This window comes from Odontesthes bonariensis, chromosome 23 (genome assembly GCF_027942865.1).
Source record: "Odontesthes bonariensis isolate fOdoBon6 chromosome 23, fOdoBon6.hap1, whole genome shotgun sequence".
NCBI classification, from domain to species: Eukaryota; Metazoa; Chordata; class Actinopteri; order Atheriniformes; family Atherinopsidae; genus Odontesthes; species Odontesthes bonariensis.
The window spans coordinates 22449551-22476483 of record NC_134528.1 but is presented as its reverse complement, the minus strand read 5'-3'; the positions used below and the strand labels follow the sequence as shown (position 1 = coordinate 22476483).

The 26933-nt window shown below is 43.1% G+C and overlaps 1 protein-coding gene across 1 annotated transcript in view; it reads left to right on the top strand.

Moving 5' to 3' along the window:
• Nucleotides 1-2368: 2368 nt before the first annotated feature.
• Nucleotides 2369-26933, top strand: part of arhgap22b (Rho GTPase activating protein 22b) — a 36056-nt gene continuing 11491 nt past the window's right edge. Inside the window, exons 1-3 of the mRNA XM_075457902.1 lie at nt 2369-2536; nt 11431-11630; nt 18768-18855. Of these exons, the coding sequence (XP_075314017.1) occupies nt 2494-2536; nt 11431-11630; nt 18768-18855 (331 nt within the window). The 5' untranslated portion in view covers nt 2369-2493. The remainder of the gene's footprint in view (nt 2537-11430; nt 11631-18767; nt 18856-26933) is intronic.

The window sequence follows — 26933 nt, the reverse complement described above, 5'->3', positions numbered from 1 at the left end:
AAGCTGCAGACCCTAAACAGCTCATTCTGAGGATCCTAAGGAAAGCTCGTTTTGGGGAAAAAAAGCTCAGATACAGTATTAGGGGACCACTAAAGCCTAAAAAAATATATAAAAGCCTCCATTTATTTTCATACCATGGCACCTTTAAGCCGTGGCATTGTGAAGATGCGCAAGACTGATTTCATTCTGTGGTTCTTTTATAGTCCATATATGGACCATACAATCTTATGGTCCATATATGGACTAGACATTAAAAATGTCAAGCAACTGACATTTCTATTTGCTATTTTACAAAATGTGCTGCCACTGTGTCCCCTTTATGGAGTTATTTACGTGTCAGGTAGCATAAAAACAGCTAAAATAGTGTCTGTGAACACAAATCAGTCAACAAAGTTTTGTGACACTTTCCCATTTTTCTGTGAGTGCCGGATCGTTGCCTCAAGTGGCCCACATCCGCATGCTATTTGGGCACGGAATAGATTAATAAAAAACATATAAGAGTCCGCGTGCAAGCCTAAAAAAAAAAATCCTTTAAGGCAAATTTTCTTAAAAACTAAAACCCAAATTAAAATCTAATCCTTTCTTATAGTTCATGTTAGACAAACATAATTGCCACACACTTTGATTACAGGCCGCCGCAGCTCAAGGCGACAGGACGCTGTTACAGGGAGCCCTGCATTCTCACTCCTCCTCGTCTTTCCGAGCTGCACCACTGGAATGCCTCGAGGGTGTAATTACAACCTATTGTATGAGCAGGAAATTTCACATGTTCTGAACTGAGGGCAGCGTCACCCCTACAAAGTAAAAGATACGTCAAACTTAAAAAAAGATTAATACTAGTAGTTTTTCTAAATAAAAAAAAGAGAGAGGGAGAGAGAGAGAGGCTAGAGATGGGCAGATAAGGTTGGCAAAAATTGGCTATAGTTGAAATGTAATTACTTTTCAAAACGACCATAGTGCTGTAAGCTTGATGCTGCGACCAAAATACAGACACGAGTGAGGTTGATGACATTTTTCAAGAAGAAACACGGCTTGTTCAATGTTCATTCGTTACATGAGTCTGAAGTTGTTGCCACAGTTCCAGACCACTAGGACTGGAGGATTTGCTTTCTTTTGTTTTATGCGGCCGAGGACTTCCGTTATGTGTTAGCTTAGCATGCTATGTTATTGATGGACGTGTGATTCGGGGGATTTTTTTTCCTCTTCTGTTCGCTTATGATTAAGCAATATTGAAAAATATAAAAAAAACAACCCGATTGAACTGTAAATGTACAGAGATGTTGAATAGATAGAATATGCTGAGTTTTGCATTTAAGAGAAGTGTTAGTTTTCATATGAAGAAAGGCAGTTGATCGCGTCCTTCCGGGCGCCATTTTAGATAAGGACCTGTTTTACGTGAGCTAATGGTAGCTTGATTGGTAGCTGAGCAGGGTTTAGGCTCAGGGCTCCAGATTGCCACTATATGGTCGCATTTTGCCCCTAAAATTTGAGACAGTGTAAGTAAATTTTTCATCTGCTAGTGCATTACCAGTAAATTTTCGGATTTAATTTAATCTTACACGTATGGCCATTTTCTTGGGGTAGCTTCAACTCAAACAATATAAATATAACATGCCCAGGAAAAAAAACAAAACATGTTTTCTATTTGTCAGCGAAATGGGAATGTGTCTTTCTTTTTGTTTGTATGAATTTATGTGTAATTACAACCTATTGTACGAGCAGGAAATTTCACATGTTCTGAACTGAGGGCAGCGTCACCCCTACAAAGTAAAACATTTACTTTGTCAAATTTAAAAAAAGATTAATACAAGTAGTTTTTCTAAATAAAAAAGAGAGAGAGAGAGGCTAGAGATGGGCAGATGTGTGCCACAGCAGAGTGGTGATGAAATCGAATCACGGTGAATGGGAAGAGAACACTTTAAAAAGAGGCTGAAATATTGGTACAACGTCTCCTGAGAGAAAGCAGGGGAGGGGTGGGGATAAATGAGTGATTAAGGTGAAAAGAGGTGGAGACAAGCTGAGGACCTCTGCAGCCTAATTGGGTGCAGAGGGAGGGAGACACCTGCCAGATGAGCGCCCCCCTCCATCTCTCCTCCTTATGAAAAAGCATCATTGCAGTGAAGAGAAACGCCTCAAATCTGCCCATTTGGTCAAACCTGTGTTTCGATGGTGGGGGGCCCTTCCCATCTCCCACAGGCGGATGTACCGCTATGAATAATGTAAAAAAGGGAAGGGTGGAGGGCACTGGGTGTGTGCGCAAAGAGAGAGAGAGAGAGAGGGGGAGAGAGAGATGTAGTTCCTCCCCCTCCTTCTCCCTCACTACCTCTGTTCTCTTTCCATTCTCCTCCTCTCCCATGTTCACCCAACCCCCTAGCTGCCGGCCGCACTGCAGAAGGTCAGAGGGAGAAGAAGAGGAGCGAGGCAGAGGGAGACGCAGGGGTGGGGTGCTTGGATGTACACGAACATGCCGACAGGAGAGCGCGGCGACGAGCGATGACAACCATGCTGAGCCCAAAGATCAGACAGACCAGGAGAGGTAGGTTTGTTTGCCCTCGCGTGTACAGCAGCAGCAGCAGCCAGCTGTGGCAGCCTCACCTCTGTGCCAGCACACCACGCTGACAGGATGAAGGAAAAATAACTTCTTTAAAGAAAATAATAACCTGCTTGAAAAGAAGTTTTTTTTTATTTTTTTTTATTCTGTAGGGTTCAGCATCCTGGTGCCTCTGCACTTTTTCTCCGCTCTTATTTTCCTACCACCGTCTCCCATTTCTGAATGACGCGGTGGATGTGCCCACGCAAGAAACCTTCTGCGTGCATTAGCATTTTACTACAGTGGGGGGGGGGGGGGGGGGGGGGGGGGGTTGCTACCGGTGGGAATTCTATTACGAGGAGCGATCAGCATCTCTAGTTTCAGCACCATCAGGCTGCTGTCAGCTGCTGTCCCGCATGTGCGCTCACACTCGTGTTTGAACTGTGTGTGTGCGTGTGCGCGTGTCTTTGTGGATGGATGTATTAATATGAGTGCGAGCATGTGTGTCATTTCTTCCTTCAAGTCTTGGCACTAATCTCCATGACTGCAATTATACAGCTGGATCTGATTAAGGAGAAATGAATAGGTCCAAAGAAAAGGAGCGTGATGTTCAAACCCCGTCGCTGGAGAGGCATTAAATTAATAGCAAGGTGGATTAAATCTGTATTTCCATTCATTAAAAAGCACAGAGCAGATTCAACTGGATAAATTAATAAAGAGAGATTATTTGTACAATATGGGCATCGTTACTCAACAGCTTATTTGCATTATGCTTAGATACTAATAATTTTGACTAATTTTGAAAGCAGTTAGGTCATATATTTGATTTAAAATGCATTTACAGAGGAGACCAAACAAAATAATCCAAAACTGGGCATACCACACATCCCAGCTGCATTTCCAAAAGAGTGAAAACGACAGGGATTAAAGCGCCTGTGTGATTCTCCACGGGAGGCGTTCTCTGCATACCTTCTGCAAATTGGTGCTCCGCTGCTGACAGCATCGGGTGCATGAGGCGCATGAATAAGCGGGTATGTGACAGATGTAGTGGAGTTCTACGTGCCGAGCCAGGGTCAGCGCGGGTCAAGAGGGGACAGAGCGCGAAACCACTGCGCATGTGATCGCGAGTGATTGAACCACTTGTAGTTTAATGTCAAAGGAAAAAGCAATAAAAAAAAAATAAAAAAATCACTCGGAACATGATATAATGATAATTCACACTGGGATTGATCTTATGTGGCAGTGACGGCCATGATGCCAGGCCAGTTTAACCAGCGTAAATACACCACACACATTGTTGGAACACACAAGGCCCTGCTTTAATACCAATTTTCATCCCACAGGGTAGCAAAAGGCTTTGTGGGAGTCGTTGGTCTTGAGGGACTCGTCACTGTGGTAACTAAGGAAACGGAAGAGAAACGCAAAAGGGAGTAATGGCAGATGGTCCGCACTTACAGCGCATTTTTAACGATGAGCGTTAAATGCGTTTCTTATTCACTCATCATCATCTGAGCCAAAGCCGCGCTTTATAACAAGTAATAAGTTAATAATGTCAAGTGGTGGTTGTCATCCAAAACCACAGTTTCCTTCTGCACCCCAACCAAACAGCAACTGAAAACTAAAGTAAATTCAAGTGTTAACAAACAGTCCCACAAAACTTTGGAAATCCCCCCTTTCCTGGATGAAAGTCATGGGTTTTATTACGCCGCCGCTACCCTTTAACATCTAAATGTTTGACATGTCTTTTGCCAGCTGGATTACCCTTACATTTAGTCATTTAGCAGCTCTTTTTTAATTTTATTTTTTTTTCATATCCGGTGACTTACTGGTGAGGAACAATGTTCAAGCTTCACTGATATAAGACATCCTGTGTGTTATCGGTTTCGTGTGTTAAGTAGTATTAGTAAGTGCTTAGGGTTAGGGCAGGGTTCCATTATAGGGTGTTAAGAGATGGGTCTTCAAAAAGGTTCTTTGAGTCGGGAAGCTCCACCGCTGTGGAACCACAGATGAGAACGACTGGTAGGTCTTTCTATATTTGAACGCTCTTTGCTCTGTGGAACGATTTGATATAATCCTGAAAAATGAGCACAGCACCACCAAACCTCCTTTATATTGATGGAATAAAAATAAAATAACTTGAGCTCCTTCAGTAGGGGTAATCAATGCCATCTCCCTTGGACCTTTACCAGAGTTCAGTCACATATCGTCAATCAGTGGGGTTATATGGCACTGAAAGGATTGGATTATTGGCTAAATTACAATAGGACTGAGTTGCTCCTTATTTGAGCAAGGGTAATTATCCTTGGATATATGGCGGTGAATAAATCGAATCAGAGGCACAAAGCATGTCATACTCCGATACGATAGGTGGCGCTGTACCCATTTTAACTATTGCTAATAGAGCCACTGTTGTTGTTGACCGCTTCAACAACAATAACAACAACAACAACAAACTCAGGCATTCGAGAAAATGGCGTACGAAGAGCAAGATGAAGCTACGTCCCTCTACATTTAGTTTGTGATGAGCTGCTTGTTGCACAAACGCGATGCACAACGGCGCATTCTCCATCGTGTTGTTTGTTTCTTTCCGACGGCAGCGACAACGACAGTAATATCGTCTCTTCCGACTTCCGGTTCACGACCCCGGGAAAAAATCTCGAGCAAGTCTAATTCACCACGTGCTTCACCGTCAACAGGCACGTTTAATTTGACTTTCAACCGAGTTATCTCAGGGTCTTAATCCGATCCGATCCAATTTCTTAATAACTCAGTCTTATTGTAATTTAGCCAATTATCCGATCCTTTCAGTGCCATATAACCCCACTGAGTGATAGTCGCAATTTGCTCGTTTCTTCACGCAGACATCTTTATAACGTTCCAGTGCACATTACAAGGCGATTCCGAGCTCTTTTACTGCACTTCATGTGAAAAGAAACACATCTTTTTTATCCAATTGTTTTGTAGGTACAGTATGTGTTACAAAGCCGTGCTCTGCTGTTAAATAAAGGAGTTTTGCGTCACATCTGCGATTTGTCCACGGATAAGAGAGACGATTCCGTCCTTTTTGCCAGGGGCTGTTCATGCGCCAGTTAAACCACAAGTGTAAACATGACATGTTGTCGAAAAAAAAAAAAAGATGACAACGTAACAAGAAGTTGGCAGTTGTTGATGGAAATCTGTTTTTGATATGGAAAAAATGAGGCCAGTTGTTCAACACTGCCAACCTGGTCCAATTTTCCTCTCGCTTTAGTCAGATGTTTTGGACTGAGACAAACCTGTAATTTCTCCTCATCTAATCTCCTCATCTTCCAGTTTCGGATGCTGTTCGATTCGTCCAATTCGGAACAACAGCATCAAACTGCTTTTCTTCGGTAACGACAACAGCCATCCACACATTAAAACTACACCAGCACTGGCTGTCACCAGAAGCCAGCTTTAATTGCCCACATATCGTCTGCTTCCCTGTACTCTTTTAAATCTGCGTTACCATGGTGTTATGATCAGAGCCCTGCAGTGCTGCAACACACTGACGTTCTGCCTTTTCCAAGGCAAGCGAGAGAAAAGCCCACGACTGGAAAGCGTGTACGCGAGCGAGGATAAAACACAAAGATAACGCACATGTGGAGATGATGAAGCGCACACACTCGCTGCAGCAGATCACTTCCACTGTATACGGCAGCTTTTAAATAACAGGCTTGTATGTCATTTGCCACACATCAGTCTGCCAAGGAAGGCAGACACACACGCACACACACACACACATTATTGGAAAACACATTAATCAGCCGTGAAAGGCTTGCTGGAAGTGACGCACTGCTGCACCTGTAACTCTTGCTGCCATTTTCCAAGAGCCATAAATCACTAAACAACAACCAGATTAACTAAATTGAATTCCTCCTCCGTGCCTACATATGCGCCTGTATGAACGTGTGTGTGTGCGTGTTTGCGTGAATGCCGTTTAGCCACTTTGCCGTGCCTCTCTGATGCACATGAAATCTAAATTTCTATTTGCTGCAGATGATAAATATACGTGTCCAAGCTGTTTAAAAGGGGCACCAGAGGGACCTGGAATGTGTGTTCAGGCATGTGTGTAAGAATGTAGTGTCACATTTCATAACAATTGGGTTTTGTTTTAGGTTTATAGACAACCATTTGTTCACTTTGTAACATTAGAAGTCTGACTTTAAACACGCATGTGTTCCTGCACTGCTTCCAGCACTTTATTCTACTGTTGTAGGGAACAAAGGAAGCAGACTAGAACTACGCTATTCTTGGCTATTCATCTGATAACGTGGACGTGTACAGACATTTAGTTTGGTTTCTGGCTTGTGATTGAAACGCTGTGATGTCCTGCTTTTGTTGCGGTGCTGGAGCGTGCAGCACTGCAAAGATGACACGTTTACCATTCATCAGGAGCAGAAACTTGTGTATCAAAGGCCAAGGCTGAATTTTAGATTTATTAAAAAAAAAAAGAAATAGGAAAAGGAAACAAAGCCCAAAGACATGAGAGAATCCAGTTTAGATGCTGTACCTCAGATCTCTTCAGATTTTTGTTATCTCTCCGTTGTCTCTATGCTAGAGCGGAGTGGGAACCTCAACGCGACGTGCTCGTTTTTAAGTACTCTGACCTTTGCTATGCACATTCCCAGACCTGAAACCGAGATACTGCAGTTCACAAAATCACAAAAATCTGATATTATTCTATTGCTAGAAGGAGAGCTTTGAGGGGAAAAAAAGGACGACAGATGCAGAGTTACCTTTTAGTAAGCTGTCAATAAGTAAAAACTGATTAACTATCTTGTTCTGCTTCGTGTCACGTTTGTTTTACTTGGCTTCTTCAGTCAAATTGCCGACCTGTTGGTCAACGATCGTGAAAAGAATACGACCATTTCTCCCTCTGCTCTGTGTAAGTTGTAAAGCGGATGGAACTGAAGCTGCGGTTGATTCCGATAATAAAACCAAATGTCACATATGTAACATTTTATGAAACTACGCAGTGCTGACGTATCTTTGTCAGCCTCTTCATAATGACGACAACTTAAAGTCTACTGCTGTGAATGTGCGGGGCTCACGCGGGAAATGCGTTCTTTTCAGATTCGCTGACATCTAATGGTGAAGCTGGAGGTTGCAGGAAAAGCAAATGTCCTATGCCTCGTTAAATATATCGGAGAAATGATATCAGCTGCTAAAACCGCACAAGGCAAACTCTGAAAGTTTGTGTCGCCAAAGAAAAAGGGTGAAGCAACATGGCAACCCACAAGAAAGAGGACCCACGCCATCTGTCGGCGCAAATTGCTAAGATAATGAAAGCAATTTTTATTTTTGTGATTCTACCAATAGCTAAATGGTATACACTAGAAATTAGACTTTTATTTTTTCCTTGAAACTGTATGCCAAAATTGAAGGTCTACAAAATCATCTGCAATACACAACATCATTGTACTGCACAGACCATCTTGTATTCCTGGATGTTCAGCAACATACCCAGAATTATTCACCCTGGAATAACGCATGCCCCAATTTACACAAATTACCATGGGTGTACGTCATGATAAACAAATGTGGGTGTCCATAACATCTGCAGACACACACAGGCATGATGCAGAGCCCGTGTTTGACTCAGCCCTTCCTTAACTGCTAGCTGTTCCAAATGAATGAGCTACAATTAGGGATGTATTTCACTGAACTGCAGTGACTGTGCATAAAGTCTGCCTTTACAGAAAAAAACTGCCTCCTTTCAGAGTTGTAGTTTGATTGTTGAAAGAAGCGACCACAGAGCGGCTCCACCCAAAACCAAGGAAGGTCTGAATCACTCTTAATAGAAGGTCCAAATTGGTGCAGTGGGCAGTCTTTCTTGGCACAAATGGACACAAAGACATACACACAGAGTCAAAAATCCGTTGTTGTGAGTCAGGCGTGAATCATCCAGTATGTTCCACTCGGTCTACGATCCAGGCAAGTGATGTGTAGAGCAGCCACCATTTTATACAAACACTTGACAGGGTGAGGAGAGATGGAAAGGCACGAGAGGCGTGATGTGGTGAAGAGAAACCGAAGGGTGAAGCGGGACGGTGAGTGCCTCGATCAACGGCATCACCACTGAAAGGGCAGATGCCATCCAGCAACTTTAACGATTCTGTTCCCACTGCTGCCGCTAGACACAAGAGAGTCCTGTTTACATGAAACATCAGATGGTTACTGACTTCAAACAAGGAAAAAATTCGGAATCAACCCTAGAATTCATTTGAAGGAACAGTTTTAAAGAGAAAGCAGTTGCAGAACACTGGGAAATTAGAGGGAGTGCATCCTGAATTCATTGGAAAGTTTTAGAGTTGAAAACGAATGAAAAGACCCCAGATGTCTACGCGTCTACAATCTAGATAAGATAAATGAAGTTATAGTATCCAAACTGAATTATTACAATAACTAGTGCTTGTTAGCATCAGCAAATACAGCTGTCCATGGAAAAAGCCACCCCCCCCCCTCTTTTTCTTGATTTTTACCCTAATGCCACGTGTGGTTTCCGATGACACACTCAAACCTCCTCGGCATGAAGGGCAAAGATGTTGCACATATTCCTGGAGAAATTCCTCAGCAACAGCTTCTTTCTGCAGTTTGATTCCACTACGGTACACCGGGGTTTCTGTTGTTCTACTCCAAAGGTGTTCTATTGGACCGAGGCGTTTTTTTTCCCCCCATAGGCTCGTGCATTTAGCCCTGAGCTGAATAAATCTCTTTGTATTGTATTTGGAGTATCGTGCCTCATCAGGCTTCTTTTCATGTTTTGAACTAAAGTTTTAATCCCTGCAGACTTGCTTTCAGTTTTTCTCTGTTCCTCTGGTGACTTCTGCCCTTGTGGAGCACCGGTGCAGACCCCGAGTTTATCCAATACTGGCGTTCTTGCTGTTATTCCGATTGGAAATCTCACATGTATTCAGATTTGGATCACAGGTGTACTGACTCATCTTCGACTTTGAGCCAGTATTTTCAATGCGGCCTTTCTGAAGTATTTGTTTTTGATTGTTCATTAAAGGAAACTCGTTAACGCGGAAATAATTGCAATTATCAAGGGGTGACGCAGTCTGGAATCATTTGATAAATCATACTGCACAGGAGCGCTGCTACAACTGCTGTATGCAAGTATGCGGGCATTGGGGCAGAAACAAAACTAATCTAAATGTAAATTAGCAAGAACAAACAGCAGCCGAGACTGCTTTGCAATGCCTGGAATGAACAGAGTTCTCACATATAATGCTAATTATACATTTTTAAAAATGCTCGTCCACAACATTCCTCTGATCCAAAAACTCATTTATTAGAAACAAGTTCAAATGTAAGGCTAGTTGTGACAACAAGAATGGCCTTTGTGAGCAAGTGCTTGTGTGTGTAACAGAGCTTTGATTCTACAGGCCCACTGTGGCTGAGCATGAGGGAAAAGAACTGGTCGAAAAACAGGAGAATGACGAGGGGTAACAAAACAGAACTGGGAAAGATGCCGTCATTAGCACGTGCAATAACAGAGTCCTCTGACATTTAACTCTCGGAAAGAGCCTGAACAGTTGCCAATACTTGGCCATTGGGTCAGTAAGTTATAGTGCAATCACTGTTGAACCTAAGAATAAAGCAAACTGAGACACACGCTCAGAATCTAGAGGAGTTCAGTAGCTTCCACAAAGAGCACAAAATGATTAAAAGATTCCCTTCAGGTCAGAGTACCGTAAGTGTCTTAAAGAGCATTGCATTTCTTTGAGAACCTCTTAAAGCTACAGTTTTGAATCAGCGACCCGTGAACCCTTTCATTTACACAACCTCTTTAATGACCAAACTTCCCAGATTAAACAATGCCTCTGTGCCACATTTCTTAGCATCAGCGGGCTTTCTCTGCAGCCTTGTTGGGCTTTGACACGCTTTAAAAAAATTACGAGCCATGAGCCATGTCCCTTAAGCTCTCTATATATGTTGGAGGAGGCTGGATGGGACAATAAAAAAAGAACAAATATTGATTGTCTACCCCTGTCCATTCTTTAATTTCCTGCTCTCCCTCATCGCCATCAGAAAATTGATCATCCCTGAGCGTGTCTATATATATATATATATATATCTAGGAATACACCAGCAGGGACGATGTCTCTCCAATCGATTTCTATAAATTATACATGATCATTTAATAACACTGGCCAGCTTACCTGTGCCAAACCTTAAAACGTTCACTCAGACCCTGTAAGGGTGGAAATGTAACTTATTCTATTGTCTAAGGCACAAGATTCTTTAAACACTGATTTCGTGCATGGACAATCTGAGCAGTTCGGTGGGTATGACGCTGCCGTCCCCTTTAAGCCCGGCTTTGACCGAGCTCAGATTACACACATTTGCTAAGAATCAGTCAGTCAGCCACTCATTTATCCAGCCAGTCCCATGTGGTCCTATTATCTGTGTGCAAAAGCCTCTGCTGTTCTGTTGGGCTGTGGCAACACACAATAGGTCTTTTCCAAGGACCTCTGAAATTGACGGGGGTGGTATTCCTGTCACCTGAGGCTATGAGTAATGTGCGCCTGTGTGTGTACGTTGCCCCTCTACACAATCTGCTCTCTGTTATGTCAGTATTTATGTCTGCTGCCTCTTTGCAGTCCCACTGCCCCTTCATGTAGAGATGGAGCAGCCTGCAGCAGAAAGTTGTGAGCCTGCCGGAGAATGGATGTGCATACAGCATACAGAATGAAGGACAACACAGGATTCTACAGTATTAGGGAGCAAACAAAAAGGCATGAGCCAAAACCTGAAAGAAATAAGATATCAAACGGACCAACCAATTACCTTTGACTCATCCTGCCCCTTTAGTTTGAGCTCACAGCGTACATACTGAATCAAAAGGTCTCGTATGTTTGTGTGTGCGATTACAGCCAGGTCAAAGAGCATGGTGATGGGCGAGGTGTCTCGAGGCTCATGCCGACCGGGCTCCCCCAGCCTCCAGGAGGGGGCGCTGAAGGCTGGATGGCTGAAGAAGCAACGCAGCATCATGAAGAACTGGCAGCTCCGCTGGTTTGTGCTGCGCTCAGACCAGCTCTACTTCTACAAAGACGAGGAAGAAACCAAACCACAGGTAACAAGTCAGCCATGTTTGCTCACAACAGCAAACGTCCGGCATAAAAGCATGAAAGAGACAGGGTATTACAGGGTGAAAAACATTAACGTCCACGTGACACTAAGCATCTATGTTGCCATTTTCACTCGCTGCCTGCTATGATTTACCAGGTATCATCATCGTGTGCACGCATAAAACAGGTCATAGCCAAGTTCTCCTGATGCCTGTGAGTGTCTCACAGTGGACTTTGGGATGGCTCAAATAACACAGGCTCTAACTGCCTTGAGAAAGAAACTAAACGATAATAATAAATATAAGAAGAATCATCTGCCTGTACCTTCTTTAGTCTTTTATATCCAGACTAAGAAATCCAACGAATAATTGACTAGTTTATCAAATGTTTTTCCCAGTCAGAAGGTGGAAATTTAAATTTCTCCTTTACCGTGGATGCAAAAGTGTTCCTTCTGCCTTTGCCCATATAAGCAACAGCCCCTAAAGTTAGCCTCTAAAAACCTAAAACAGAGGGATGGACTGATTGTGACGTCCAGGGTGTATGGAGCTGATTCATGTAAGAAGAATTACAATACATCTTTCCTGATTGGTGTATTAATTTGCCAGCCGACCAGCCTGCATGACTTCAGCCTTCCTATTAACGGTGCGGTATTTCAACAACCTGGTTTAGTTCAGCACGTGATTTACAATTAAATTGTGTCTCAAAGACGAACTGGTACCAACTGTATCTGGCTGAATTGCAAATGAGGGAAATATGAGTATCGCAGAATAAAACTGCCAATCAAGTGTTTTTCTATCAGTTTGGGGTGTGGTAATCTGATCTTGGCTGTCAGGGTGTGTTAGTGTGAGCTCTCAACAGTACAATCACTGCACTACCCGCCAGTGAGAGTGAGAGCACTTCCTCCCACACAATGTGAAGGAAAGCTTCAAGGTACTAAACAGCTGCGTAGTCTTAAGAAAATCACTTACCTTGAGGTTAATCAACAAAAAGTCTCCAGATTTTCTAGGACTCGTGAAGAATTTTTCCTGTCCCAGAGTGATGGGTACATCATTCCTAGTGTCTACTGTGCAACCTGTGGAAGCAGTGTTATGACCTGGGGTTGCTTCGCTTTGTCAGGTTTGAGTTCGATGGGTTATGTCTCCAAAGATTCATTGATTCAGTGATTACAATGAATTGAATTCCAATTGGCTTGAATTGGGCTATACTATTTAAGTGCCTTGACATGACATTTGTCGTATTTGGCGCTATATAAATAAAACTGAATTGACAGAAAACGAGGTCGGCTGACAACCCGATTACACTGAACATGTTTTCTATCAATAGATTTCTTCTTCTCTTATTGCACGAGCATATTCCAAGTTGACGACGCCATGATTCATCAGGCTCGAATTGTGCTGTACTCAAACCCATAGGTTGCTCCAGCAAGCAGCGCTACAGTATAAAAGTGTCGTTGCCAAAGTGAAAAAGCATTGCCTTCCTAGTCCCTTTTCCTCAGATGACAAAGGGTTGCTGTTTAACTGTAAACTGACGATTACAGGAAAAGAAAAAAAAAACTAAATTACATGCTATATATCGTGTAACTGCGTGCACACGGCTCTCTTCAAAGAGTATTTTAAAAAACTGGGAGCAAACCGCCAGAGTAAATCAATGCTACCCGCAGATCTAATGTCTCTGCTTCAGTTTTAACAGCTGAAGTTGCAGTAGCGATGAAAACTCATCATACTTAAAAAGATATTTGTAAGTAGCAAAGCAGCATAAGCTACTCCATTCATAAACCATCATAACAATATTCATAATCTTCCAATCAATCCAATGACCGCTATGTTGTCCTTTGTGGCCAGGTGCCGGCTCACATCTAACCACTCTAAGTCCTAATGTGCCCCACGCGTAATGATTCCAGGATGCACATTCAACAAAGCTGAGCAGTCTGGCTGTAACTGTAACAAGAGGTGATGATGTAATCCAACTGCACACATATGCTCCTTCAAATGTCCGTGATAATCACCCTTCCACATTCCTGCTGAAATCTTGACAAGTATCGATTTCCTCTGTCTGTGCATGACCGCTGGCCGTTTTAATGTATGCAGCAGCCAGCTGCCATCACCGTCTTTCAGTCCCAATCATCACAGACACACGCGCACTCGCACTCGCACACTCAATGATTGAAGGCTTCGACAACCCGGCTTTTATCAGAGCTTGCCAATACTCATTCAGCCTGAATTGATGTGCAAGTCCCAAAGGGATTCCACTTGCACACATGGCTGAATGCACACTTGTGTGCATAGACGCACACACACAGACCTCCCCCTCTAAAAGCGAGATTCATGATAGTGTTACTGTTGCCCCCCCCTCATCTTCGAATCGATAGGAAATCCGAGGTCGGTAGTGTGTGTGCGAGTGAGAGAGGGATGGGGAGCAGGATGTAGCCCAATCACTGCAGCAGCAGAACAAGACTACCCCCCTACAGAGATGAAAGGGTGTGCCATGATGTGATATGGAAATGCAATACTTAATGAGGATCTATGCAGCTTTTCCCTTCCTTTTCATCATCATAGGTGCACTACTGGACAAATTGACTTCAGTCATCACAACAGATTTATTACCAGTGTACAAAAGGTGGCATGTCCTTTTCTCACCAGTTGACACAATTTTCTGATGTGACCATTTAATGTCTGTCAAATACCACAGAGGTACAGCATCACTGCACTCTCATCAACTTTGTTGTTCTGTTTGTAGCCGTTTTTTTTTTTGGTATTTTAAAGCTGCAGTCTGCAAGATTTGTTGTTGTCATACGTGAAGTCCTAATTTTTGGGATTTTAAGAGTTTACATGATCTATCAGAACGCTTGAAGTTGAAAAGCAGGGGGGTGGTGGGGACGAGCCTACCTTGTATCACGCGTGCACAATCGGTGATTGACAGGCAGCAGAGCCCAGCTCGTAACCTGATTGGTTACCTTCTGCAATTTTGTAAACAAACCTGCTGGCTTGGAGGGACCTAGCGGGACATATAGGGGACCTAGAGAACTAATTTTTTTTTGTATTGGGGTATTTAATGTACTACTTTCAGAATCCCCGAACAGTTCCAGGCATTATGCTTGAAAAAGAGTTGCAGACTGCAGCTTTAAGAGATAAAGTAAGGCCTCTCTTCTGCAGGGTGTGGCTCTAATACATCTTTACAACATACAATTTGAACCTAAATTGGAAGGCAGTACCTAGACCGAGAGCTCACACTAGCTCACACATCAAACTGAGCTCAGACTAGCACAACCCAAACTGATAAACACGTGACCATCAATGTAATTTCTGATATACTTATATTTCTCTCATTTGCCACATAAGTTGTTGCTGATTCCTCTTTTGGACACAATTTTATTGTGAATCGTGTGACTGAGAAAATGCCACACCACAGGAAAAAAAAAAGAGGAAATGTAACAGCTTTTCTTCTGGTGGTATCGGAGAGTCATATTTAGGTTCAATTTAATCTCATTATAGGCTCAATAAACCCTGGGAATCACTCCTCTGCGTTTTGCTTAAGCTCTTCAAAGCTAGAGTTAAGAAATGTCTATATGTACAATATTAACTGAGGTATACAAGCTTTTACGAGGGGTTACACTTATATGTGCTTATGGAAGCTGCTATCAATCTGCTTCTGCATTTTAAGTAATTCCTATGAAAGACATCTAAAAAAAAAAAAAAAAAAAAAAAAGCTACAAGTACTCTACTGAAAAAGATCAGGTCATTTCTTTAAGTGAAAATATTAAGAAATGAAAATAGGTCCATCGTCACAGGTCAGAGGCCGCGCTGGTGTTCTGGTCCTGGATGAGGACTGATTAACCTGGGTAAACCAACCTGGGTAAACCAACCTGGGTAAACCATGCACAAAATACAAAAAAAAAAAAAAAACCTGTAGAAAAACGTGTAAAAAAAAAAGGGTAGAAAAGGCCTGTGCACCTCTCCTCCTGTGCTCTCGAGGTACGTGTTGCTTTCCCCTATTCATTCATCTACAGCCACTTCTTTGTGTTATTCTCAGCACGTAGCACCCTTGGGACACCCATCTTGCCCCGCCTCAGTGCTCCATCCGTCCACAGCTCCCACCCCTCCCATTTGTTGCCATGGCGACTAATGCTGGCGACAGCCCGGACCACAGGCTGAGGCGGTTTGGCAGACTCCTCTGCCCGTTTGATGGAGGATGCCAGTGTGGAGATTAACGGGGCCGACCCACAGACGCTGGCATCTCTTCACAGCTCACTCGGCCTAAGTTCTTTGGGCTAAATGGGTATTGATCTGGATAATGTATTCAGATAATCTTTGTGGGTTCCTGTTCAATCACAGGAGTAGCTGCTTAAAATGTTCAAGGGGGTTATGAGGTGGGTAATAAGAAGGAAGTAAAGACAACAGAGAAACGTTTATTCCAGTTACATAAACTGTGAAAAGAAGTTAGAGCAGAGTAGGTAGAAAGAGGAGTGAGCAGACTGGAAAAGAGGAAAGTACGGACATCATTACATCGGAGACCAATGACATAGAAAATGCTTCTGTTGACCTAGACAGATGGAATGTACTCCCTCTTTCTCTATCTTGTAGAATAGAGTGTATAAGGATGAATGTACTTCCAAAACTTTTATTTCTTTTCCAAGCCCTGCCTCTTGTACTCCCAAATAAAACATTTACCACCTTAGATCGTCTCATTTCCAGATTTATCTGGCAAGGGAAAAGGCCAAGAGTCATAATTAAATTGTTACAACTGCCTAAAAAATACCTGAAAAAATACTGGTGGGCCTGTCAATTGAGGGCCTTAATTGTATGGATAGCAGACAAGACAGACACCAGATGGCTAGAGATTGAGAAGAATTCCTGCTCTTCAATGCAATTATCAGTAACACCTTTTACAAGTAACAAGGACATTGATGATTCACTCAGTAGATGGTCCAAAACTATACTTAAAGCCTGGAGGGAAGTGCAAAAATCATATAGTCTCCCTGCAACATCAGGTCTTTCCAGCATTGCCCATCTGAAAGATTTCATTCCTCTCAAGCTAGACTCAGGATACAAAAGGTGGAAACACCTAAATCTTAACTTTGTACATCAGCTTCTTGGAGTCACAGAGCTGAAATCATTTGAAGAATTAGTGGAAGAGTTTAACATACCTAAAACAGACTTTTTTCGATATCTTCAAATTAGAAGTTTTCTGACAAAACATCCCGACTGGGATAAGATACATAGAGCTGATAATAGCATAGAGAAATACCTGGCAAAAGTTCACACAAGGATGTATAGTAAAGCCTATCTCTATTTTATACAAAATATTTTCCAGTATGGATCAGGCAAATAACCTCCTTGTCAAATAAAAATGGGAAAAAGAGTTTGGTATGTTAATCATGGAAGACATTTGGGAGACTATCTCTTTGGAAATACATAAAGTCACTAATGCCAATATTTGGAGAGAGTTTCAAAGGAAAATAGTTCATAAGTTCTTTAGAACACCCCACATCCTCTCCAAATTTAATCCAAACCAGTCAGGGGCCTGTTGGAGAGCATGTGGGGAACAATGTGCCAACGACCTTCACATATTCTGGAGCTGCCCGGTCTTAAATGATTTCTGGAAGGAGATATTTGACTCTATGGATAACATTTTCAGCTGTACAATAGTGAGGGGTCCGCTCTTGGCCATTCTGGGCGCAGTTCAGACTGAAGCCCTTTTTCCATCAGATTCTGTAGCGAATTAAAAGTTATATCGCATTACTTTGTTGCGATATAAGATGCGTTCGGTTGGTTTTCCATCAAACAGGACGATTCTAGCGAAATAAAATGAAATAACCGGAACGTGCTGATCCGCATTATTCTGACTCGACCAGATGATTTTCCATTACAAAAGTGGCGAATTGTAGCGAATTAGAATGCTTGGTAGCGGGAATTTAATTGCTCGCGCTGTTATTGTCAGCCTCCTGTTATAACAGTTGCTATAACTTTCAAGGCTACGTACCTTTTCACCACCGGCTTTCGTTTTATTTATTAGGCTAGTTACTTATTTAGAGTTATGGACCATAGGATAGGACTAAACATGCTGCTAGTGCTGCTATGTCAGCTTATAATAGCCGTCAGAAATTTCAGAAGGAGGATGAGAGCGAGGCGAGAATTAATTATGCTGCTCCAGGACCTCCCGAATTGTGTTTAAAAAAAGCAGAGTCTCTGCTCTCGACCAGTTGTTTCTTTTATCATCGGACATTGTTGTTACTAGTTGTTGCTGCTGTTTTGATACCGACAGGATAGGTGAAATGGGGCGGCTGAGCGGCTCAACAACAACATTCGAATCCTCGCGCTTTACCAATACCATCTGCGCATGCTAACTAGTCTGAATCGCATTAACCTTTTCCATCACTTCTGTAGCGATACAACTTAGCCCTGAACCACCTATTTCGAGCGAATTGATTTAATGCGACAAAACAGGCGTTCTAGCGATTTAACCGTTTTTCCATCACATGTATCGCACTAACTTCTTGATGCGCATCAAATTAAAGCGAATCATGTTGTTGATGGAAAAAGGGCTTGAGACAATGAGCAAAAAGAGAATATACTTGTTACATATTCTTCTTGTTGCAGCTAAGAAGGCAATCACCCTTAGTTGGCTTAAAGTGGAACCACCAAGATATGAAACCTGGCTGGACATAGTTAGGGGAATATACACAATGGAGAAGATAACATTTCAATTAAGACTACAGGAGGAACAATTCCAGGAACGGTGGGCTCCATGGTTGAAAGTTATTGAGGGGGAGAACTGTGCTTCTTGATGATGGGGTTTCTAGGTGGGACTATTTCATATATTTCATACATTGCTTACAGCAAGATGGTGTATATAGTGGTTGGACGAGACCTATTATGCATCTGCTTATGGTGTGTGTATCTTGTTTTGTTTGTTTTTTGTTCTGTAATTTTGTTTCCTTTTTTTTTTATTTCTTTTTTTTTATTATGCTTTTTTGTTCGTTGGTTTCATTGCTGTGATTCTAATCTTTAATATGGGAATTTCACTGCGTGGGCATGTGGTATTTTATTATGTCCAAAATCCTAGAGGAGAACTTTTTGTGAATGTTGTGAAAATCCTCCCAATAAAAATTTAAGTTGAAAGAAAATGCTTCTGTTTTTTTCCAGGGTTGTATTCCCCTGCAGGGATGTCAGGTCAACGAGCTCACAGCCAACCCAGACGAACCAGGGAGACACCTGTTTGAGATCGTACCAGGTGGGACCCCCCAGCCTCCTTTCTTCCCCCCCATTCACTGCACAGTTTGCACCTAAAGAAAAAAACAACAACAACAACTGTTTCGATCGTTCTCCCACCCTGGATGTAGAACCGCTGGTAAAAACAAAAAAAACAAATGATGTAGTGTGCCACATTTGAGGGCGTTCATTGAGATATTTATTTTGCAAACATTTATAAGGAATTGGACTGAATGAAAATTCCGTTCAGAAGTTTGAAAAAAAGGACACGACAAAACTATTTCATTTACGAAGTGAACATCCTGGCATGGACTTGACGAGAAAAGTGTCCAAAAGGACTAAATACACCTGTGCGTATACTGCAAGGGGAAATAACATGAGCTTGTTTTCTCCAGACAGTTATCTTTAAAGGGATAGTTCGCCTTCTTTTGACATGAAGCTGTATGACATCCTCATACGAGTAATATCATTTATCAATATTTTCTTACCCCCCGCTGCAACCTGTGAGCCGAGTTCCAGCCTCGTTTTGGCGTTGACAAAAGTAGTCCGGCTAGTTGGCTGGGGTTTAAAAAATAAAGCGTTTTGCTTCTCAAAACAATATGTGTTCAAAAGAGTAATACATTTGCATCACAAAATCGTTCTCCAGGAAAAAGTCAGACCTCACAATCGCTTGGCACTATTTTCTCTCCCTTCATATCACTGCGTGCTGTGCAGACCGAACTGCAGACCGAGCAGTCCCCTGCTTCCGAGCAGTAAACACCGTAACAGGTGCGGCTGTCTGACTTTTTCTGGATGAATGATTTTGTGATGCAAATGTATTACTCTTTTGAATGAACATTGTTTTGAGAAGCAAAACGCTTTATTTTTGTGGGCCCAGCCAACTAGCCTGACTACTTTTGTCAACGCTAAAACGAGGCAGGAACTCGGCTCACAGGACGCAGCGGGGGGTAAGAAAATGTTAATAAATTAAATTACTCGTATGGGATGTCATACAGCTTCATGTCAAAAGAGGCGAACTATCCCTTTAATATCACTTTCATCCAACCATCCACAGTCCATTGACAACTTCTCTTTAACCCACCGTAACCTCGTATCCTTCCGTCGGTGTTAGTGATGGTTTTCTTTTGGCTTTCCTGGATGGAAACTCAGCTGGTTACTTAGATAGATAGATACTTTATCTATCCCGAAGGAAATTCAAGAATTCAAGAATTAGAAACTTACAAACATACATAAACAGACTCGGGACATATTGCTTTGAGTTTACTGTCCTGACGTCTCTCTTGGTCGATCAGTACGTTTCCCTTTTTACAACCCTTCCACTTCGCGTGTACTCGATCCAAGTTTTAGACACAGCTGACTGAGAACAACCAACACATTTTGCCACGTTCCAAGTCGAATCACCTTCTCGAAGGAGTTTTATTATCCTTTCCGCTTTTTTTTCTCCACGGACAGCTCTCTTGCTGGGGCGTTTCCTGTCCATCAGCCAGCTACAACAGTTTAGACTATGTTTTAGAAATGCAAAATTACAAGGTGCTTCCATCAGTTTTTTGCTCTTAGTTTGAGAGAGAAAAAAAGCGAGTGATCAGGCAAAATGAACATCCTTCAAGCGAGACGATTCTATCATTTTTGCCAGAGGTTCTAACATCCTGTTCTCTCCCAGCTGCTGTAGTCTGTTACAGTCCCTCTCCCCAGTGACCACTTTAACATCTCATATATATATATATATATATATATATATATATATATATATATATATATATATATATATATATATATATATATATATACATATATATATATATATACATATATATATATATATACATATATATATATATATATATATATATAATGTAGCTGCACTGTGGTGATCAGATTACCTGTCACTTTATCGTATTAGGCAGTGATTTGTAAAATGCTGAAGGCAGAGACCAGGTAAACCTCATCCTAATGAATTACATCCGAGTATCCTAAACTGTAAGCTTCCAGTCGGGATAATGAAAATAAAACAGTGCTTCAAAAACCAACTGTGGACGAGGATGAACCAGTCGCACTGATTTTTAAAGTCATTCTGCACGTTTTGTCAAGGAGAAAAGGGGGAAAATGGGAACGTATTCATTGCTGCGAGTCTGTTTTTCAGACAGCAGGGGATGCTGTAAGCCAATCTCCCGGAATGTTCCGTCTCCTTGTTTCACGGCCCTGTGACCGCGGGGCTGGTGAAATAGCAGGCTCTTATCTAACTTCTGGGTTAATAGTGTGAAAGTCAATTTCAGCGTTTAAGCAACAAAATGAAACGGGCTCTCCCTCCATCATCCCGAGCTGCTCTGAGGCGGCAGATCGGAGGTCTTTAGGGATCCGTCACGCTTCACAAAGCCACAGCTGAGACGCCGCTTTGCCTGGAGCAAGAAGTTGGTCTGATTAGATGGACCTCACATGGCTTCCCTGAATCAATACAACACTTTCTTCGAGTTTATATCGAAGGTTGTGTTTGTCACAGTGCGTAAAACAAAATATTGCGAGGACATAAAAGGAGCTTTCAGTTACAGAGCTGTCGTGAACATTTCATCATGTCAAATTCAATGCTCGAATGAGCCCGCTGCGATCCAACAGCAGACGTGGCTGCAGCCTCGCTCGCAGGGCTTCAGACTTAATGAAAATAACGGCTGAACAATGAATGCTTAACGGGGGCTTTAACCATGTCGTCCCCTCTGCATCAATTATTCAGTCAATGTTAGCTCAGTGGTCTCTCCTCTGTGTTTAAAATGGCCGACGGGCTTTTGAGCGTTTGCGTGTTTCGTTTACGGCCGTCAACATTGCAGAGGGGTGTGAGGCCCCCGCGAGCCTCAACCCAGCCTGCAGGCCGAGAGGAGAGGGGACCGAGGGGGCCGAGGGAAGAAAGGACAACAATGCAGACAGCCGGAGAGGGAAGCAGTCAGGTGTAGAGAGACGAGATGGATGGAAGGCAGGCAGGCGGGTTAGAGGAAGGCACACGTCATAGCTCGGGGAGAAGAGCTGCAGCAGAGACGGAGGAGGTGATCACAAGTGTATCTGGTTCTTTCGAGGGGGAAAAATCACACTTCTACACCCTTCAATCCCAGCTCTTAGGAGACGCAGACTACATCTCATGCTTTCACCTGCTGGGATTGTTCACGTTTCAGGGAAAGAAGCACGAGTTGGTCTCCGGTTTCTTCCTCCTCTTGGAGATTTCAGACATGCATTGAGCATTGAGTGGAAGAGATACTTCAAGGAGGTGTGTGCTTCCTTTCATGTCTCAAAGCAATCGTTGGGATTTCTGGTCATGTCTCCACACAACACACGAAGAAGCTCAGCGAGCGTTGATAAGTCCCCGGACATCCTTCATTCCACCACCAGAAGAGCAGAAGCCATCTAGAGTTGGAGCAATTAGTAAACTGATCCATTCACCTTTAGAAGTGAACATTTGGGGGTGGTCGGACCCCGCAGGCATGAAGGAAACAGGCAAATAATTGACATCGTGAAACATTTTTTGTATTCAATAGCTGACTCAAAGCTGCAACCCCTCTGTTGAGGGAAACCACGCACAAACACAAAAGCAGTTCAGGCCGATTCATTATTGTGGAGCAGCAGTTCAGACAGCAATCGGTCCGTTTTCGTCAAGAAGCAACAACACAAGAAGGGAGCCCCGTTTTCTGACCTGAAACAAAACAGACACGGCTTTGGCCTCTGATCTGAACCATTGACAATTAAACAGTGATCCAAACTAGTGCGGTCCAAGGCAACTACTTCTCCTTTCAGATGAACCAAGTGACCCGCTAGGCGGGCACCAAGCAAATGTCTTAATTAGGGATGTAAAAGAAAAGCTGAGACTGCCAACAAGGCGTTTTCACAGTTCAGTAGAGGTGCCATTTGTGGGAAACTGTGGCTTTCTTTGCTGAGGACATTTCTGTGGATGGATGGTGTTTGCTCTTGTTCGTGCATCAGGTCAGAATACATACCTTCAAGGTTGAACAAATAAATGCTTGGTCCAGATCTAACTCGACATCAAGGATTAAAGCACCTCCAAGTCGGCCGACGCCCCGCCTCTTCTGATGTTCTGGCAAATCCGTCCGTAATTTTCTGAGCAGTTCCCGCCAGCCACAAAACATTGGAGGTGGACGTAAAAAGCTTTATAAAGCGCCATCCTGTTTACCCGCCTCACTTGTTATTTCCCCCATGCTTTTAGTGTTGATGCCCATCTGTCAGTTGCTGGCTTCCTCGAAGGTTCATACAGACACGAGTGTAGTATTGATTATTTTCTTGACGCCGCGTTAAAGAAAATAACTGAAGATTCCTGTCTCTTTGGCAATGTGGCAAAGTCCGCCGAAGAAACGTAGCTAAGGCCGGCTGAAAAAGTCACCAAAATGTTGCCTGATGGTGTCCTGAGTTCATCGCCGACTGACTGAAAGAATGCATGTTAACAGCAGACGCTTTGAGGCCATTTCTAAAAAAACAGCGGAAGGATCGGATTTCGGCCTGGGATGATTTGGCTTCACCTGCCATGTTGCCAAGAAGAAAAAATAAATGATATATATGTATGTATATACAACGCTGCAAGCCTTGAACTTGTTCTAAAGTGTGTAAAAGTTTCTAGGCTCCATCACACTCACAGGAGCATAAACCCTGTGCGACTTCAGAGAGAATATTAAGTCTTCGCTGCTTGTGTTCGCAGAGCTTGATTGGCATTGTCTGTTTTCCCTCTGTGTGTGTGTGTGTGTGTGTGCAAGAGTTTGTTTGACAAAGACTGGAGGACAGCCCATCTCCCAGTTACTGCTCTCACACACACAGAGAGGTACAGAGAGAGAGAGCCTTGTTACACTCCTCCTCAGGGATTTGCATCTCCCCAGGGGGGCCGAGGGAACGGACCTGCTGCCTGTACTGCTGAATGAGAGAGACAGGAAGGGTGAATGAAAAGACGGAGTAGACGAGTAAGAAAAGAAAAAAAAAAGAGCAACCAAGTTTCCGCCGGCGTCGAGCATGCCTCACTGGCAGGTTGGGACCATCAGTGCTACCTGCGTGCTGCTCTGCTTCCAAACGGACGCCGTCCTGTCAGAGGAGCTTCTTCATGCTGCAGCTTTAGGCCGGAGCCGCTCGCTCGCTCAGACATGGGGCCGGTCTGCTGCAAGCCGGACAGACTGAAGAAACGACATCTCCAAGGTAACGGGAAACAGATGCTGGAGATTCTTTTTTTTTTTTTTTTTTACAAGAGGCAGAGAGGTGGAGTAGCTCCGAGACTGCTGGAATCTCTGATTTACAGCAGCTTTAGCCTCTGCTTGCCCTGCTCGTGCCCGCTTACGCGTCTCACAAAGAAAACTTTTAGGGCACGACGTGGTTTCAAATCTTCTACGCGCAGCAAAGCATTAACACTTTTAGTGTTGGTCTCGCTGCAAAATGAGTAACTTGTTTGCACATACACGAGTTTGGGTGGCCAATTGTTTCATTATTTTCACGTGTCTGTACATTTTAAACAATACCGACAGCCATCCTTCATTCTCCCTTCTGCTTTTTGACCAAGTTTCTTTCAGACAAACGAGTCTCTCTTGGCGGTGACTTGCCTGACTGATGGGTAATGCTGTTCTGTACAGTTGGTGCTGCACACAGACAGCAGGAGCTTGTCGTGTACACTGCAGTGTGGGTTGGATTGAGCCAACAGAACATTTCTCAAACTCGTGTCCTCGTTCAGTCGCCGATGCTTCTTTTTTGTCTCCTTTTCTGTCTCTTAATGGCTTGAAGATATTTTTTTTCCAAGAATTCTGACGCTTCAGCGGACTTTAGAAAAAAACAAACTTTCACATCTGGTAGATTTTGTCGAGCAAAACTAATCCCTCCTTGCATGCTGTTGCCACTGAGTAACAGGGCTTGTGCTCTAATCTTTAATGCTATTAGTTGCCTTCAAATTGTTCTCCCTCAATCTCTCGTAGAGCCAACAACAAGTAGCACAGAGGTCTTATGTAAAGTTTATCCCCAGCCACTTTATCAACAAAGTAGTAGGCCTGATGCACGGGGCAACACACTGTATCCATGACATGGTGCTGATAGCTTGCAGCCTCTTTAAATCAAAAATATAAGTAAGGTTTGACATATACCCTGGAAAGATTTAAGTCATCGGTTCCCAACAGAGGGGAAAAGTGCAGTCAGAGTTAGTTTCTGTTCCACTTTCTGAACAGTGAGAACTGTCTTCTATGGCTGGGAATCCTGCACAGTTCCAGTACTTTCAGGTGATGAGACAAAGCTTCAATTCCAGTCACTTTCTGTAAATGCTCGTTGTTGCTTTGAGCATTTGGGCAGCTTTTTTTCCATGTTCCACAGTGGGCTAAGCGTGAAAGGAGGGTCTGTGGATACCCAGAACCAGACTCCCTCTCGCTCTTTCATTACTTGTTCTGAAAAGCTGCGACTGCGCTCGGCTGCCGCAGCTCTGCTTGGTTCTGATGGGTAAAGCTACTGTTGCAGCTCACTTTGTTGGTATAGATGCATCCAGACGGATGTTCCAACTGTTTGGTCTAGGGATGCACCGATACCACTTTTTTTCAAACCGATACGATACCGATACTTGGATCTGAGTACTTGCCAATACCGAGTACCGATGCCGATACTTCTACCACAAAAAAAAAATGCAATGAATTGGAAGACAGGTTTCGGTCTCACTAGCCTAACCACACTGTTCCTGATTAGCTCGGCATCTCCCCCTAACCGCCAATCTAAAAAAATACAATAAAAATGACAAGCCATCACGGTCTTCATGCAATAAATTGGTATCGGTTCATGGTATCGGTTAACTTTAACGAGTACGAGTATATTAGAATAGGATCAGCCCGATACAAGTATCGTATCGGTGCATCCCTAATTTGGTCCATTGTGCTTTCAACAACACCTGTACTCAACCCAATCTGTCGCAGTGCTGGTGCTGGAGCCAGCTCTGAGGTGTAGAAAGACCATCCAGAGCGGAGAGCTGCGTCACCACATTTATTAATGCCACTTTAAACATTCGTTTGTGAATGTTCAGCAATGGCACCTGGCATTTCCATTCGCAGATCAGAACTCGTGAACAGGATTGACCGGTATACACACACCGTTTCGTGCAGGATCTATAAAAGGTGATATTAAATGTGGCTGCGAACGTGGTTACCAAATCAAGTTGAACACAGCGACAGGGACATTGGCAAGTGTTCAAAAATGCAACTGCCAAAATAAGCTTTGACGTGACATCCATCATGCTCAGTTTTGTACAGTTTTTTTTTTTTGTTGCTGTTGCTGTTGCTCAAATTAAGCGGAATTGACGCCATGCTGGCTCTGGGCAACATCTCGTCATAGCAGGTCCCGCCCATTCCAATGTTTAGCTCACTTTTCGCTCTGCAGCCTGCCTTCCTCTTCCTCCTGTCCATCCAGCCGCCACTCAGATTTTCACACACCAATTCCAGCATTTCAGCCAGCTGAGGCCCCACCTTGAAAAATACCTCAATCTCAAGAGTAAGAAGAGCAACACGAGGTAGCGAGTGAAAGAATGCAACTTCAAAACAACCAGCAACATGCTTTGCCTATCAAACGCCTGAAAAAAGAAACATTGTGGAAAGCACAGCTGTGTTGGCCGAGGTCAGCTACTTTATAGGTGTAATCCCTGCACAGAAAAGTCGTCATTTCAATACTTTAGATTCAACTGACTGGCCATTACCCTCCAATAGTGTCTTTTATAGCCCTCTTCTGAAACCAGCTTCTATTCGCCTGCCAACTTTCAGTTTCTGTCTGACGCTGCGCAATTTTACGCATTTCTATAACCAACGTGATTAGCGGGTTTCATTTATTAAATCATCTCTTCATCTTCTTTAAAGCGGCTTACAGTTTCAACATATGTATGAGGGGATGATTGTGTCTGCAAAAGTGTTACATTACTACACTTTTTAACTGAAAGAATATATAACAAGGAACAGACATTTCTTCAGTTTTGCTCAAATATCAATGAGCTAACAACCGTTGCCATTTAGTATCTTTGCTGCTGAAAGGAGTTTCTCTGTGGGAGGGGGTGGTGGCGAAGGTAATGATTGCTTCCCATTACTTTTGCCATTACTGAAATTTCTGTGAGTTTTGCAA